Source organism: Microtus ochrogaster, chromosome 10 (assembly GCF_000317375.1).
Source record: "Microtus ochrogaster isolate Prairie Vole_2 chromosome 10, MicOch1.0, whole genome shotgun sequence".
Taxonomy (NCBI): Eukaryota; Metazoa; Chordata; class Mammalia; order Rodentia; family Cricetidae; genus Microtus; species Microtus ochrogaster.
Genome location: NC_022016.1, coordinates 50,551,331 through 50,567,057, shown reverse-complemented (window position 1 = coordinate 50,567,057; position 15,727 = coordinate 50,551,331). Strand labels below are relative to the sequence as shown.

At 53.5% G+C, this 15,727-nt stretch overlaps 3 protein-coding genes across 4 annotated transcripts; 1 reads left to right on the top strand and 2 right to left on the bottom strand.

Annotated features, from left to right (window-relative positions):
* Positions 1-2,710: 2,710 nt before the first annotated feature.
* Znf593 (zinc finger protein 593) lies at positions 2,711-5,455 on the bottom strand. Its single transcript, XM_005353078.2, has 3 exons — positions 5,024-5,455; positions 4,764-4,826; positions 2,711-4,673 (listed from the first exon to the last, which is right to left on the bottom strand). The coding sequence occupies exons 1-3, from the start codon at positions 5,389-5,391 to the stop codon at positions 4,532-4,534; spliced, it is 573 nt and encodes a 190-aa protein (XP_005353135.2). The 5' UTR covers positions 5,392-5,455; the 3' UTR covers positions 2,711-4,531.
* Positions 5,456-7,049: 1,594 nt separating this feature from the next.
* On the top strand, positions 7,050-9,976 carry C10H1orf232 (chromosome 10 C1orf232 homolog). The gene is made up of 4 exons (XM_026781897.1): positions 7,050-7,133; positions 8,329-8,412; positions 8,522-8,619; positions 9,682-9,976. Exons 1-4 carry the CDS (start codon positions 7,050-7,052, stop codon positions 9,974-9,976), a joined length of 561 nt encoding a protein of 186 aa, XP_026637698.1.
* Positions 9,977-11,135: 1,159 nt separating this feature from the next.
* Positions 11,136-13,992, bottom strand: Fam110d (family with sequence similarity 110 member D). 2 transcript variants are annotated; one of them, XM_026782187.1, is made up of 2 exons: positions 13,951-13,992; positions 11,136-12,266 (listed from the first exon to the last, which is right to left on the bottom strand). In XM_026782187.1, exon 2 carries the CDS (start codon positions 12,174-12,176, stop codon positions 11,358-11,360), a length of 819 nt encoding a protein of 272 aa, XP_026637988.1. In that variant the 5' UTR covers positions 12,177-12,266; positions 13,951-13,992; the 3' UTR covers positions 11,136-11,357. The 2 variants fall into 2 exon arrangements, with proteins under 2 accessions (XP_026637988.1, XP_026637987.1); XM_026782186.1 differs by having other exon boundaries at positions 13,925-13,981.
* Between the last annotated feature and the right edge of the window lie 1,735 nt (positions 13,993-15,727).

The window sequence follows — 15,727 nt, the reverse complement described above, 5'->3', positions numbered from 1 at the left end:
TGCAAGTGGTACATAGACATACATTCAGGCAAATGTTCATACACATAAATTTTTTATCTTAAAAAATATCCTGGTGGTGGTGGTGACACTGGTATCACACGCCTTTTAATCCCAGCAGTGTAGAGGCAGAGGCGGGCAGATCTCTGAGTCTGAGCCATCCTGGTCTACATAGTGACTTCTAGGACAGCCAGGGTTAATCAGGGACTCTGTCTCAATAAATAGGAACATTAAGCAGGAGGGGTGGTCTGGCTTGCTTCTTACTTTTTGTGGTGCTGGGGACTGGACTCTGGGCCTTACATGCTGGGCATGCGCTCCAACACCACCACACCCCTAGTCCTTCCTTTCAGACTGATCAGCAAACAACCAAAAATAGAGAATGCAGAAGCATGGTGAAGTCTGGGTCACCAGAGTGGGAACAGCTATGGAGTGGCCATTTGGTCATCTAAGTCTGCTGTGGAGACCCGAAGTGGCCCTGGAACTAGCTCTTGTAGACCAGGCTGGTCTCGAACTCACAGAAATCTGCCTGCCTCTGCCTCCTGAGTGCTGGGATTAAAGGTGTGTGCCACCACCGCCCCGCTGGAACTCATTTCTTGTTCCTTTAAGGTTATTGTACTTTCCCTTAAAGGTTCCACCTAGTTGTAAATCAGAGTTCTGGTGTGGCTAGTTGCCAGACCTCCTGGAATAGGGAAGTGGTTGGCTCCTACCTAAAACAAAAGTCTAAGGATCCAACCCAGTTCCAGTTCCCTTTATGGAAATAACATGGGATTCTACCCAGGGAGTGGTTTGCCTACGGAGTGTTTGGTCTAGGGCATGAGTCTAGGGAATGGGTGATGAATGTAGCCCGTGACTTTCAATTTGTGTGTTAATGCAGTCTTTTGTCTTACTCCTACCTTTTGGGGTCAGGAGTATATTAACCAGTTGGAAATTAAACGTTGGCGAATTTTCAATACTCACTGAAATTCCCTTCCGATATTATCCTATATGTTTCTGCGTTTTATTATTTTCATTTGCGTCTTCATATTCTTTACTATATGTCTAAATCCCCATGCCTCCACTCTGGAGAAAGGATGCCCCCAACAGTGCTAGACACAGAAGTCTACCTAAGCGATGGTGGTTATGTGACAGGCCCGAGACAAAGAATGCCTTCAGTGTAGTCAAGAGTGGGCTAAGGACCACCATAGTTTGAAATAGTTGTACGCTGTTTCTCTGCTTTTCAGTCTTAGGGATCCCAGAAGGCCTGAATTTCCCTATATAGAGGATGATCTTAACCTAATGATCCTTCTACTGGGTCCTGGGGTTACAGACATAAGATGCTACATTTGGTTTATGGGGTGCTGGGGATGGAAGTGCAGGGCTTCACACATTGACAGGTTTGAACTCTGAGTTTCATCTGTCTTCTCTGTAGTATTTGTCTCTTTGGTTTTTTTTTTTAAGATTTTATTTATTATGTATACAACATTCTGCCTTGATGTATGCCCGCACGCCAGAGGAGGGCGCCAGATCTCAGTACAGATGGTTGTGAGCCACCATGTGGTTGCTGGGAATTGAACTCAGGACCTCTGGAAGAGCAGCCAGTGCTCTTAACCTCTGAGCCATCTCTCCAGCCCCCTGTCTCTTTGTTTTTGAGACAGTCTCTCTTTGTAAACCTGGCTGTTCTGGAACTATGCACACCAGGCAGGTCTCCAATTCACGGGGATCTTCCTACCTCTGCCTCCAAGTGCTGGAATAACAGCCTTGTACCACCATGCCCTGTTAGTTTCTATCACTTCTTTTTTGTGATGCTGAGGGTCAATTCCAGAGCCTGCAAGTGACAGGCACTCAGTCACTGTGCCACACACTTAGTCCTCTGATTCTTTGGGCAGATAATCTTTGTTTGTTTGTTAGTTTTTGGAGACAGGGTTTCTCTGTAGCTTTGGAGCCTGTCCTGGAACTCACTTTGTAGACCAGGCTGACCTCAAATTTACAGAGCTCCACCTGCCTCTGCCTCCAGAGTGCTGGGATTAAAGACATGTGCCACCACCGCCTGGCCCATCTTTATACAGAGTCTACACAGTATTTGAAAAAAAAATCATCCTTTTTGACATTTTCCTTTTCTATTTTCAGCAGTTGGTACTTTTTCTTTTTTTTTTTAAGATTTATGGGGGCTGGAGAGATGGCTCAGTGGTTAAGAGCACTGGCTGCTCTTCCAGAGGTCCTGAGTTCAATTCCCAGCAACCACATGGTGGCTCACAACCATCTGTAATGAGATCTGACTCCCTCCTCTGGCATGTGGGCATACATGGAGACAGAATGTTGTATACATAATAAATAAATCTAAAAAAGATTTATGTATACTGTTCTGTCTGTATATATGCCTGCAGGCCAGAAGGGGGCACCAGATCTCATTACAGATGGTTGTATGGTGGCTGCTGGGGATTGAATTTAGGATCTCAGGAAGAGCAGTCAGTGCTCTTAGTGGCTGAGCCCTTTCTCCAGCCCCCTTTCTGTCATTTTCACAGAGAACAAAAAGCTGGGTGTGGTGGTGCACATCTTTAATCCGAGCACTTGACAGGCAGGAGCAGATGGATCTCTGAGTTCAAGGGTAGCCAGGTCCACCTGTGAGTTCCGGGATCGCCAGGGTTATGTAGAGACCCTGCCTCAAAAAAGAAAAAGAGTGAGAGAGATAATGAAATACACAGAAGATGCTTACAACAATGACACACAGACTATATTTTAATCAGTTAATCTTTTAATACGTTATGCAGGCTGTCAGAAAAGCTCTGTGGGTAAAGGCATTTGCCGCCGAGCCTGATGAGATGAACTGGACTCCCACGGCCCACGTGTGGAAAGGAGAGAGCCCCTTAAGTTGTCCTTTGACCTCCATGTCTACACTGCCACACACGTGTATACGAACACACACACAAATAGACCCAATTAAAATTTTAACACATTATGGACAATTTTTGTTTTTCGAGACAGGGTTTCTCTGTGTAACAGCCCTAGCTGTCCTGGAACTAGCTCTTGTAGACCAGGCTGGCCTCGAACTCAGAGATCCGCCTCCTTCTGCCTCCCGAGTACTCCCGAGTGCTGGGATTACAGGCGTGCGTCACCACCACCCGGCCATTATGGACAATTTTATCTGCATAAGCAGATCTCTTTCAAAGCCCACACAAGTGAAGTGCTTGTGGAAACTGCATCTTGTGGGGAAGGTGAAGTGACCCCTCCCTCCTAGGTGGTTGAATTTACAGAACCCAGATGGAAAAGTGGCTAACACATCATTCTTCTGCTGAATGCTGACTGGTAGCATTGACTTCTCCAAGGTAGGGGTACAGTCCAGACCAGGGCTGAGGAAGCCTGCCCAGAACCTGGTTGCCTGGATTCCTGGGCACTGGCAGCCAAGGCTTTGCCTCCATGCCTGGCCTGGCCTCTAGCGAATGGGGGGAGGAGCTGCTACTCAGGCCTGATGCTGATCTCTCCTGACAGCTGCTCCTAAGGCTGGCAAGGCAGGGGGGAAGGGACCAGATTTAAAGATCCAGCTGCCCCGCCCCCTGCCAGACCTGGGGGAGCCAGCGGTGGTGAGCATCCTGAGCACATAGTGCCCAGGCAAAACAGGCCAGGGACCCCGATGCCCCGATTTCCACCTCTTGGGATACCCCGCGCAGCAATTCATCATTTCTGCTCCCACTCCAGAGGCCGACAGGGAGACCAGTGCCCCCCACTATGAGATTTCGCCGCCTGACCCCTGGCTACTTCCGGGTGCTACAGGTAAGAACCTCTAAATACTAGCTCTGCACCACCAACCACTTTCTCCTGGTCTCATGGCGAGGCTGATACCCCCAAAGGCCAGACTGTCACGTTCCCTGCTGCCTGACTAGCCAGGACCCAGATGGGCAGTGAGGCGAGAAGGATTGGGGTGGAATCTCCCTGGGGCAGAAATGGCGTCCGTATCTTCTCCACCCAGCAACACCATTTTATCCCCTTCCTTCCTAGAAGTCTCAGTTGGCACTTCACGTTCACCCTCTGCAGATGCAGGTGGCTGGGGAGCTGAAGGCGGAGCCCCGGAGCCCGCTGGTTGGGATTGTGGCTACGATGTTGGCTGTCCTCGGGTTAGGCGGCTCCTGCTATGCCGTGTGGAAGATGGTGAAGCAGCGGCAACCATCACAGGCCCCGTGATGAAGCAGGCGGCCTCTCACCCAGGCTCGGAGGTAGGTGACCGAGGGGAGAGGGCTGCAAGTTCAGAAAACCACGTTTTTCCCCTTTGGGATCAGTCTCCACCATCGCCAGAAACACAGAAAAAAACTTATCCATTCCCCAGTTTTACACTGCACCTGGACTCCAGCCCCAATTCAAAGAAGGCAGGCGGGGGTACCTTCCAAAGCTGGACCGGGTCTGGAGGACTGGAAGGGAAGTTAGAATCAGAGGTATACCCTCTTGTCCGGGTCCTTTATTTTGGGTAGAACATCCAGAAGAGATCATCTCCCCCAAACCCTCAGTCTAGCCGCTGAACCACTCACTGTCCATGGAGTTTCTCTGCCCTGCATCCAAAGGCCCCTCAGGTGGATGTGTCCATCTCAGGGATCTCAGTGGACACTTCTGTGGGCACGCCCAGACGCTGGGGGGGCACATAGGAGCCCATGCCGGCTGCCCTCTCAGCCTCTTCCTGACTGTAGGGTTCGATGCTCAGCTGCTTCAGCCTGGGAGAAGGAAGAAGAGTTTGGAGCTGATCGGGTGCAAGACCTACCTGCATGGCACCGTCCACCAACCCTCTCCTGATCCCTTCGTACCTCTTCTTGTGGTCTTTGGATCGGAAATGGGTCTTCAGGTTGGCAGAATCGATGAAGTACCTCCTGCAGGAATGTAGGATGGGGGTATAAGAGTAAAGAGGTGAGGCTTTTCAAGTATGCCTATCTCCCTGGCCCCAGCTCGTTCCCCGACAGATTCCGAGCGCGAAGAGACCCACGGGTCCCAAGACTGGAGACGCTGCCCGGACTTCCCCGCTCTGGGCTGGTATCTCAGACCCTGCTCGGCCCCGGCCTGGACTCACGCGCAGGCCAGACAGCGATGCAGGCCGTCCCCTGGCAGATCCGGGTCGGGCTCGGCGTCCAACTCCAGCTTGGCCCGCGGGAGGCCCTGCGGCCGCAGCTCGCGGTGAATCTCATCCAGGTCCGGCCGCCGCTTCTTGGCCTTCATCTGGCGGGCTAAGGAATGTGCTCGGTGCGCGCCGGTCCGGCGGGAGCGACCCATGATCAGTGACACCAAGGCCAAGGAGCAGGGTAGTACGGAAAGGTGCACACGTGCTGCCGCTTCCGGGCCGCCCAATGACGTCACGAGAGGTCCGCCCTGGGACGGAGCAGCACTGCCCGGACCGCCTGTGATGACGTCAGGACGGACTGGTGACTTGAGCGCCCCCATGTGGTCGTGGATGATAGTGACTGGGCTCTTGCGGGACAGAGGCGGGCCTGGGGTTAGTGGATCCTACTATTCTGCCAGAGCCATCATCACTTCCCGAAATCCACACCTCGGATTTCAGCTGTAAAGCATACTTTCAACGTCTCTAGAAAACACTGATGCTTGTGCCATGAATAAAGTATTTCGTGAATGAGAATAAGTTTGGAATCATGGATGGAGCACCCGGTGATACCCCTAGGCTCGAACAAAGGGCCCCTTCTCACCTCCCCTCCCCCGTTATTTTCTTGAGTCTGTGTCACTTCTGTCTTCCACTCCCATACAGATATATGGGATAAAGGGTGGAATTGTTTCTCAGAGAATCTAGCCCTTGGGGTTCTGCCAGCTTCTGGTTTTTCTCTGTTGGTTGGGTTTTCAGTACTGTGGATGAAACCCAGGGCCGCTAGGCAGGCGGTCTAAAAGGTGGGCTACATCCCCAGTCCAAGAGGAAATGTCTGTAGAAAAACCTCCGTCTCTGCTTTCTTTCTCTACCAGGCTCCCAGGAGAGGGCTGGTAAGGAAATGGGGAAAAACCATGAAGTGTGTGCTTAGAGAAGAGAGAGGGCCAGGGAGCCTGGCCTGGTGCCACTCAGGTTGGTCAGAGCCAACTCCACGGTCTGGGGGCAGAGGATCTCAGCAATAATTCAGGGTTCCTGCTCTTTGGAACCAGTTGCCAGGAAACAGGGAGACAGGCACATGCATCCCTGGGGAGAACAGGTTTCTAGGCCAGACAGAGCAGTGAAATGGAAGCCCAGAGTGCAGACTGGAGGCCTGGAGCCTGCCCACTCCAGCGGGGCCGTGAGGAAGGCACACATGGCTAGTATGTCCACAGTCATAGGATGCAAGCATATGGGTCCTGGACTCAAGAGTTTGCGTGGAAAACTTTTCTTTTCTTTTTTCTTTTTTCTTTTTTTTTTTTTTTTTTGGTCTTTTGAGACAGGGTTTCTCTGTGGCTTTGGAGCCTGTCCTGGAATTAGCTTTGTAGACCAGGCTGGTCTCGAACTCACAGAGATCTGCCTGCCTCTGCCTCCCAAGTGCTGGGATTAAAGGCGTGCGCCACCATCGCCCAGCACGTGGAAAACTTTTCCTGCAGCTATTTTTTTTTTAGAGAACTACCCCTTTTTTAATATTTATTTATTATATATACAATATTCTGTCTGTATGCCTGCAGGCCAGAAGAGGGCACCAGACCCCATTCCAGATGGTTGTGAGCCACCATGTGGTTGCTGGGAATTGAACTCAGGACCTTTGGAAGAGCAGGCAATGCTCTTAACCTCTGAGCCATCTCTCCAGCCCCCTTCCTGCAGCTATTTTAAGAGAACAACCACCACCAGTATTCCTAAGCGCAGGAAAATGGACTCTCTGAAGGGCTGTCTTCATTAACTTTGGCTAATATAGGTCAAGGCAAGGGGCTGAGGCGGCTTCTGCCCGTCCCAACCTCAGAATCATTGGGATCGGGTTTACCTGCTTGGCACTGTGCCACCCGGGGAGAATGGTGCATCTTTCATGAAGTCATCGGATCCCTGGGACAGACTCTTGGTTCTTCCAAGTTTCTGGAGCCAGATCCACTGGTGCCCTCTGAGCTACCACCTTCTGTGCCTGGGTCGGCCCCTCTCTGCTGCAGCCATGAACCAAGCCTTCTGGAAAGCTTACAAGTCCAAAGTGCTGCAGACTCTGGGTGGAGAATCTGAAGAGGACCTGGCAGAGGAGGTGGGTACCGGCCATGGTTTCTAGAACAGAGAGACAGCAAAGTAGGGAAGTATTAAACTAGGAAGGAAGATAGATTCATTTCTGTAAAGACTGTAGGCACATTCCAGGATTACACACAGCACAGGAAAATGACAGAGACAGTCAAGAACAGAAGAAAGGGGGAGCTGGGGCCAGGAGAGGAGTTGTGGGCTCCAAGGCGCTCATGAACTGCCACAGGATAAAGATTGTTCTGACGACACTTGGCAGGAGCCACAACAGTACGTTAAGCTCAGCACAGCTTTCTGGTGGACGAGGCTGAGCAGAAGCGAGACAGCTTGCCCGGAGAGGGAATGCGCTCCTGCTTGCGGGAGGAGGGAGTAATAGCTCTTACACTCTGCGGGCCACAGAAGCGACATTCCACCAAAGCCATGCTTAGACAACACTTAGTTCTGAGGGGGAGGGCAAAAAGGACCTAGAAACTACAAGTTTAGATCCAGAAGCTGTGATAAGTAGCAGTCACGGCAAAGAGATGTGGCTGGGGCAGGACCTAGCCCCGTGGTTGGGAGGTGGATAGGCATATGCCTAGGCAGGCTGATGCCCAAGGCTGGGTTGCAATGGATGTGTCTGTGGAGACTCTAGTACATGTGTGAACTGGATTAGTGACTTCTCGTGGATACGCATTTTGAGCAAGACTCTGTACCGGTATGCGTTCGTGTGGGCATTTGCAGGTGTTCCACTTGATTGGTAGAGGAACTGAGTGCTCTGCATAGGCCAGGTCTAGCTAGCTGCCTGCAGGAGGATAAGAGACAGGCTGGATTATTTAACCACGCGAGAGTCCTCGTGTGGGTGCCTGACAGCGCACACATCTGGACACAGAGGGAAAGGTGTAGCCACAAAGAGGCATGCTCACGTACAGGTGTATGTCTGTAGTCATGAGCATCGTGTGTCCTTGTCCGAGTTCGTGAGTGTGTTTGGGTATGTGTGGGAGTGGCCAAGTGTATGTGTTAAAGGACGTCTGCAGAGATTTACCATGCGGGCCCATGTATGTGAGCAGAGGCAGCATTACGTAATATACCTGTGAGCACTGCCGTGTGCCCTAGTGGAGATGCAAAGGAGGGTATACTTTGTGTGTCTATTGTATTTAGACCACAGAGTGTGTATGTGCTGGCTGGCAATGAGGTTTCTCTCATGCTGGGTGGGGGGTCTTGTGTCCCAGAGAGAGAACCCAGCATTAGGGGAGTCGGACACGGCAGAAGCCCCGGAGGAGGCCCTCAACCCCATGTCACAGCTGGCCCGAAGGGTGAGTTCTCCAGTCTTCCACCCAACCCTGGGGGGCCTGAGAGGCTATGGTGAAGCTCCAGGGGGTTTGGTGGGGCGTCCATTCTTGATTCTCAGTTCTTCCCTCCCAGGTTCAGGGGGTTGGGGTGAAAGGTTGGCTGACAATGTCATCGCTGTTTAACAAAGAAGACGAGGACAAACTGCTGCCACCAGAGCCCTGTGCTGATCAGTACGTGTGTGGCTTTATGGGGTGGGCTGGAAGGGTCCTAAGATCTCTTTTCTGCAATGTTCATCACCCCACAGGCTCCATCCGCTTATCAGGATACAACAGAGTTAGATGGATTAGATCTCTTAGGACTGAGGTAATGGGAACTCCTCGTGGGTGTTTCCTCCTTCTTCCTCAGGACAGACCAAGAGGAGGCCTTTTTCGGTGCTGCAGCAAAGGGTGGTATAGGTGGTAAACCCTCTCCCTTCAAAGGAACATAGTTTCCTTCCCCTGATTTGCTTGGTGTACATGGAGGCCTGAGGATCCCAGAGTACCCCAAGGCACACTAGTTTAGAAAGCACTGCTTTAGAAAGGTCTTGGATGTTGAGAACAGACCTAGGGTTTCCTCTCCAGGGCAGTCACTGCCTTTCCCTCAGCCCTAAGCACAGCCCTCACCCCCACCCCATCTATTACTCTTGCCTCAGGGACCTCCCCCCCACCTCCTCTGCCTTCTTGCCCAGTCCCCGGAGGACTTTTCCAGAGGCAGGGCTTCTTCTTCAAGCATGATCATCCCCCCTTGAAGCCCTTCCACACTTCAGTCCCACTTTCTCTTCCCAAAGCATCTGTGCCCAGATTTCCTCCACTTTCTCCCGCGTGCCAAATTCCTCTTTCCCTAATCCTAAACCTAACCACTTTGCGCATTTGGTTCTCCCCGCCTCCCCATCCCCGGGTGGGGTCCCTCGTATGGGGCCCAAACAAGCCCACCCTACTCTCTCCCCTGTCCCTTCCCCTCTTAGAGACCCTCCCTGGCTTTCCGGACCTGGCTTGTCCCTGTTAGCCTATTTTCTCTGCACCAGAGTTCCTTCTCCAGAATCCTGACTGCTCCACCCAACTCCGGGATCCCAGTTCACCTCTCCAGACCTTGTCCACTTCACCTTCCCCCCCCCCCCCAGAGCCTTCGAATCCTCCCTTTGATTACGTGCCCTGATCTTGCCCCGACTTTCCTGATCGCACTTGTCCCTTCTCCTGCTCACTGTCTTCTTCCGGGACCCCGGGCCAGCCCGCTGACCCCCGTCTCTCCTGCAGCCCGCTGGCGGCACCCCCCTCCTCGCAGGCGTCCGCAGTAGAAACAGAGTCGCGCGGGACGGGATTCTGGGACACCTTTGCCAGCAGATGGCAGCAGCAGCAGCAGGCGGCGTCCATGCTGCGCGGTGTGGAAACCACCTCGGAGCGGGATGCGAATTCCCAGGACAAGCCTGCGGAGGAGGCCACGGAGTGCCCCGAGACGCGGGAGGTGGATCCCGCCGCAGGCTTCAAGTGGGGTTTCCTCACCCACAAACTGGCAGAGATGAGGGTGAAGGCCGCGCCCAAGGGTGACTAGTCGGCGCCCGTCCTTCCCTACCTCCCATAAAAAAAACTCCTGGATCGACAACCAATGTGACTGTGTAATTTTTTCCCCCCGACAACAGGAAAGGCTACTTTTAGGTGGACGTTCTCGGGCGGGGTCTAGCTAAAGGGTTCTTCGCCTTCTTTCCCGACAGAAATGCCGAGACAATCCAGGTGACAGTAAGGGTGGCCTTAGATTTAAGGCACACACAACTTTCCAGAAAGCCCCAAAGGGCTTGCTCCACTGCTCTGTCCAGCTTCGTTTCATTCAGCAAACCCTGCAGGTGGCCCAATAGCGCACATAGGTTTCAAAATGTATGAAAATAACTGGAGTGACGAGGTAGCTCTCTACCAGGGGGTCCCAGACAAAGGTTTGTCGAGGAACAAAATGGGGCTTCTGGTGAGGAGAGGAGGCAGACTCGGAATTTAGGAAAGTTTCCTGGAGGAGGCTGTGACCTTCGAAGAACGCAGTTAAGGACGGAAACCTAAGGCAGAGGTCTTGAACAAAGGCTTCGACTAGAATCTGTGAAGAAAACCTGAGACTTCGTGTGTTCTGGAGGGGAAAAAGGGAACTCTGCTGGGAGTATAGGTTAGTTGTTAGAGGGCTTGTCTAGCTACCTGAAGCCCTGGGCTTGGTCCCCAATTATCACATGAACCTCAGTGGTAGCTAGCAGGGTGAGGCTGGTCTGGAACACACACACACACACACACACACACACACACACACACACACGAGAGAGAGAGAGAGAGAGAGAGAGAGAGAGAGAGAGAGAGAGAGAATGAATATGCAGGAGGTTACAGATGCCAAAATCCTGACCCAAAGGTGCCCCAGTTTTAATGATTTCCATTTCGGACCCTCCAAATGTCAGCTTTTCTTACCTTGGGACCATGGAGAAGAGGAGGGAGCGCGAAGCTCCAGGAATCTTGGGTAACTTAAGCAAGCTACAGTTTATATTCCAGGCACATTTGCACGGGCATTACAACTACTCCAGAACACTACCAACTACCTCCTTTAATAACCCAGAACTGCGGAGTGTTTGGCCAAGGTCACACTCAGCCTGGAACCCACACTCAAAACCACCCACTCAGCCGCGTCAACCAGTTCTTCCCTTTCCCCCACCTCTGCCCGCTAAACTAAACTCTGCTCCTTTTACTAAAGATTATTTCCGCTTTATTCAGTAGTTCGCTCATCTCCCACTGCACTCCATCGCTGCTCACATTCAGCCTCCAGAGAGGCTATGTGACCACCCCAACCCTTTCCGCAGTCTGCGCCTGGCTCTTGTGGTCCCGCCTGCTCAGGGAAACTGAAATCTAGGGAAAGGGTTTATTCACGGACGAGGTGAGCTCTCCGGGAGCCGTCTCCTGTGCCGTGATGCTCACACCTCGGACTCGCGCGGTGGAGCGCGCGCTCGCTGGCAGCCATACAACCACTGGATGACCCGCGCGTTGCGTTCCACCACTGACACCGAGGGGCGCCCGTCCCGTGCGGACCCTGCCGCCTCCGACCCCCCACCACAACCTCCAGCACAGTCCGGGTTGCCCGCGTCCCCGTCGCTGGATGTCCAATCGCTGGTGTCCCCGGAGCCGGGCGGCGGCGACGTTGCGACCTGCGGGCTGTGCTCGGCGCCCCAGCTCTGCGGGGAGAAGCGCTCGGCGCCCAGCACCTCCACTAGCGCGCGCTCCAGACCGCAGTAGTTGAAGAAGCGCTCCTTCTCCGACAGAGGCAGCGAGCACGTGGGACACAGCGCTCTCTTCCCTGTCGCCTCTGGACCATCAGGGGATCCAGCCCAGCCTGCGGGAGCCGCAGGTCTCTCAGTAGGTCCCGGGCTGCTCGGGACAGCATCCCGGGGGGTGCCCAGGAAGAGGCGTCGTACTAGCCCTTGGCCCTTGGCGTTCTCCTTGTTCACCGAAGCCTTGCAGTCCCGCTTCTGGCGGTAGAAGATGAGGGAGTCAGGCCTTGGCTGTCGCCTGCCGCTACCCCGACGGGCAGGCCCAGGCGTCCTGGGCGATGCAGAGGTCCCCAGCTCATTGCAAGGGTGTGGCGTCAGCGGTCCTGGCCCCCCTCGCAGGGCTGGCTCCTGACGACGTACTATCACCTGCTGCGTCTTGACGTACTTGGCTTTGTCGGCCTCCAGTCTCTCTACGGCGCTGGGGGTTCGTCCCCTCGATGGTGTGGAGGGAGAGGCCAGCAGCATCTTAGCGGAGTTGGCAGGTCAGTGCTCCATACACCCTGGGATGCACAATTAGCTGAGGAGCAGAGAAAAATTCTCTGGAGTTCCTGGGGCCTGCAGGGAGAGAGGCACTGTGTGGAAGAGGGCAGGCTGTCCCTGCCCTTCTCCTGCAGGCATTCCTGGGTAGAGGATCTCAGCTCACCCCTCCCCCATCAACCGGTGTCTTGCCCAGGGAGCAGACGCTAGACCCACCCTTCCCCAATCCTTAAGAGGCATTGGCTAATTCTTTGGGGGGGGGGCATTTATGCCCCTTTGAGAAGGCTCCGACCTGGCCACTGGATCATGCGCAAGGGACAAGCAAGCAGGACACTTGGAAAGGAAAATCAGGCGGGTCCTAGCTCAGTTCCCGAAATTGGCTTTAACCGGAAAAAATACCTCTTCCCAACAGAGCAACTTCAAGCCCAATACAAGGAGGTTCCGCAGCCACAGGCTGGCTGCAGCCGACCCACCCTTCCCGCCCCCAAGCACCGAGGTCAGGGACATAACCATAGGGTAGGAGTCCCTAGGAACTGCTGCCAGCTTCCTCGCCCAGGTCCAGCAGGGTTATTCAGGAAGGAGAGGGAGGTGGTCCCCAGACCGTACCAGTCTGCTATTGCCAGCCACTGTATGCCCCATGCCAAGGGGAGTCCAGAAAAATCTAACCATAGACACTATCTCGTCCAACCCCTGCACTTTGATTTCAGAAGCCAGGACAATGGCCAGGAGAGGAAGGAGTTTGTAGGGGTTCTTTTGAGAGCTAGGGTGCCCCCTGGGACCCAGATTTCTTGCCTTATTGGGCAGCTCTAGCTGGACCCTGGGTTGTCTGTCAGATCGTCCCTCTAGCTGCTGTAAAGCCCAGCAGGAACCCCTAGTCTCACAAAGCAGTTCACCCCACTGATTCAGCCTAATAACTTGTAAGCTCAGAGATCTGCCCTCTGGGTCCCTACCCCCTTCCCATCCAGAGACCTCTGACCCTTCTCCACCTCCCCTGTGCTCCAGGAAGAGGGCAAGAGGGACAGTAAATCAACAGCCGACAGTTTCCTTGTCAGCTAACAGAATGGGCCACCCACATGGCCCAACACACCCTCCCCTGTCCTTCACTTCCCTGTTCCCATACAGCTGAAGGGGACTGAAGGGACCTCTGACCTGGAGGCAAAAAGGAAGAGACTGGGCAAGGATGTGTGAAGAAGGTGGTAGAGCACAGACCCTTGTCCCTCCACCCTGGCCTATCCCTGTTACACTTCCAGTCTGTGGCAAGTCTGCCCAGAGTCTGAGTGACTGAGACCCAGGCAGCAGTGACAGCCTGTGCCCTGCTCTCTTTCTTCAGGGACTATAACGGGGTCAGATTCCAAGGTCCCACAAGGGCACTGAGCTGCTCTGACCTCATGGATGGCCTCTGTCCCCTCCTTCTCTCTTTAGCCTTGAGCAAGGAGGCTATAAAAAGTCCCTAAACACAAGGACCAAAATAGTCCACTGTCCCCTGCCTTGTCCCTGGTTTCTAGGCTGGCTTTGATGTTTGACCACAGACGGCCCATGCCAGACTGGCAGCCAGTCTTGTCCCTCTGTTCCTTTGCCTACCCTCTTCCAGCCCTTGAGAGGTAGAAATTGCAACCCTGTCCATTCAGAGGGCTTCAACATTTGTGCTTCTGGGTTCAGTAGCTGGGCACTAGTCTCCTTGCTATCAGCCCACAAGTACCCTCCTGTCCTCATGCCCTCTGGGCCTGCATCCTCACCTGCCTTCCGCTCCAGATGCACTCACCTCTGGGTGGAGACGCTGAGTTGCAGGGATCCCTCTGTATCCCCAGACTGAAGAAGGCCAGGGGACAGCAGGGACTAGGAAGTAACTTTGGTGGCAGCCAAGCCTTACTCTCCACAGGAAAAGCAAAAAGCCTCCACCCCCTAGGTTAACCCTTCCGGAGCCAGAGCTCAGACTCAATTAACTCTTTCCTGGCCAGTCTTGGTGCTGGCAGGACCTGTGAGCCATGTCCAGCAACTTTACAGATAGCGAGATAAGCTCCATCAGGTTCCATGGCTGCCACGGAGGCACCGTAAACTTGGGCTGAGGTACCGTGGTCCCCAAACAAGACCTTCTGCTCCTCAGGCTCCCTCTGAAGTCTCAATGCTCTGATGTAGAATGGAAGGCAGAATAGGGTGCTATGCCACTTGCTTTTTCCCCTCTGGCAGGTAGAGGCCTGTTTTAAGCCTGGTACTGGAGTGTAGCAAGCCTGCTCTTCCTAGAGGTGAGCCCGGGGCATCTGCTTCCTAAAGGTGGGTGCAGTGGTGCTGCAGGTGTGTGGAGAGCCTGTCTCAGCAAGATTCAGCATGAGGATTGAGCAAGAACTCCATGGTCCAGCCCTGATGATGGTGAAGGGCGCTAACTGGGAAGGGCGGGAAGAAAGCCGCCTTCCAGATCTAAGTCTCCATCCTTTGGCCTCCCACCTGGGGATCCCTAGTGGTCCAGCAGAGACACTATTCATCTCAAGGGGAAGCCCTAGCCATAAAGGAGCCACACCCTTCTCAGTAGGCAAACTTCTTAGCACTAGAGTTCAAAGGCCAAGGCTTGGCTCTGTCTTTGCTTCTCTCCCAGTTGTGCCCACCCCCTACCAGCCCAACCACTTAGCATAAACCCCCCCCCTCCCTGCTAACACTTTAATGTTGGCAAGGCACATTTCCTTCTCGGTTCTTGATCACCCTTGAGCCCCCTCCCATGGAACCTAGATGGGGCTCAGCAGGAATAGCAACGCCACTTCATGGGGGAGGAAATGAGTAAAGTCGGAAGGACACATGCAGACCCCCCAAATCCTCTCTTTCCACTGTCCCCACTGTCTCTCTGGCAAGATCGAGGGTCCTTCCGAGAACCCAAGGCTCATCATCTGTCAAGAAGATGCCATTACAATACCTAGGCCTGCGATGGGGTGGGAAGACTCTGGGACACACATACCTTGGTGGTAAACGGAGCTAGCTAGGAAGAGAGGGATGGAAGAGGCTCCTCTGGCTTCCTACCGGGGAGCCTGCCAGAAGAAGCCTGGAAAAGCCCTTACCACGGGAGTCCTACACTCTCAACAGGCGAACCCTTCATCACCGAGAGTTCAAAGGTCAGTTCATAGACCTGGTCCCCCCACCCCACCTCTGGCCCCTGACCTCCTGTGGGACCCTGGATTCCTGTCCACTGTTATGAAGGAGGGGAAGGGTTTATTTATTTTGTCCATAACAACAGAATTGTGTTATCGCATTTGACAAAATGCTTTCCATCCCGCTGTCGCAACTCATCTCGAGGACAGATCTTTGGGACTAGGTTTCGTCACTTTTCCCACAGAGAGCTCAAGAAACCAAGGCTCAAGTTAGTGAAATGACTGACCCAAATTCACACCATGAGGAGTAATAGCTGTTTGCTTTGTTTTGCTACGGGTTTCAAGTAGCTCAGGCTAACCTCGAACTTCTGAACCTCCTATCCCCTATACTCCTAGAATGCTGGAATCACAGGCACGAGCAACCAGGCATGATTTTGTGCAGTGCAATGCTGGGGGTGGAACCCA

Excerpts from the sequence above, each read along its gene's own strand:
- Znf593 (XM_005353078.2), bottom strand. The coding sequence starts at position 5,391 with ATGGGGGCGCTCAAGTCACCAGTCCGTCCTGACGTCATCACAGGCGGT. Across the intron at positions 4,827-5,023 it reads CATCGCTGTCTGGCCTGCGC|GAGGTACTTCATCGATTCTG; the intron begins GTGAGTCCAGGC and ends ACATTCCTGCAG. Across the intron at positions 4,674-4,763 it reads TCCAAAGACCACAAGAAGAG|GCTGAAGCAGCTGAGCATCG; the intron begins GTACGAAGGGAT and ends TCCTTCTCCCAG.
- C10H1orf232 (XM_026781897.1), top strand. The coding sequence starts at position 7,050 with ATGAACCAAGCCTTCTGGAAAGCTTACAAGTCCAAAGTGCTGCAGACT. Across the intron at positions 7,134-8,328 it reads AAGAGGACCTGGCAGAGGAG|AGAGAGAACCCAGCATTAGG; the intron begins GTGGGTACCGGC and ends CTTGTGTCCCAG. Across the intron at positions 8,413-8,521 it reads TGTCACAGCTGGCCCGAAGG|GTTCAGGGGGTTGGGGTGAA; the intron begins GTGAGTTCTCCA and ends CTTCCCTCCCAG.
- Fam110d (XM_026782187.1), bottom strand. The coding sequence starts at position 12,176 with ATGCTGCTGGCCTCTCCCTCCACACCATCGAGGGGACGAACCCCCAGC.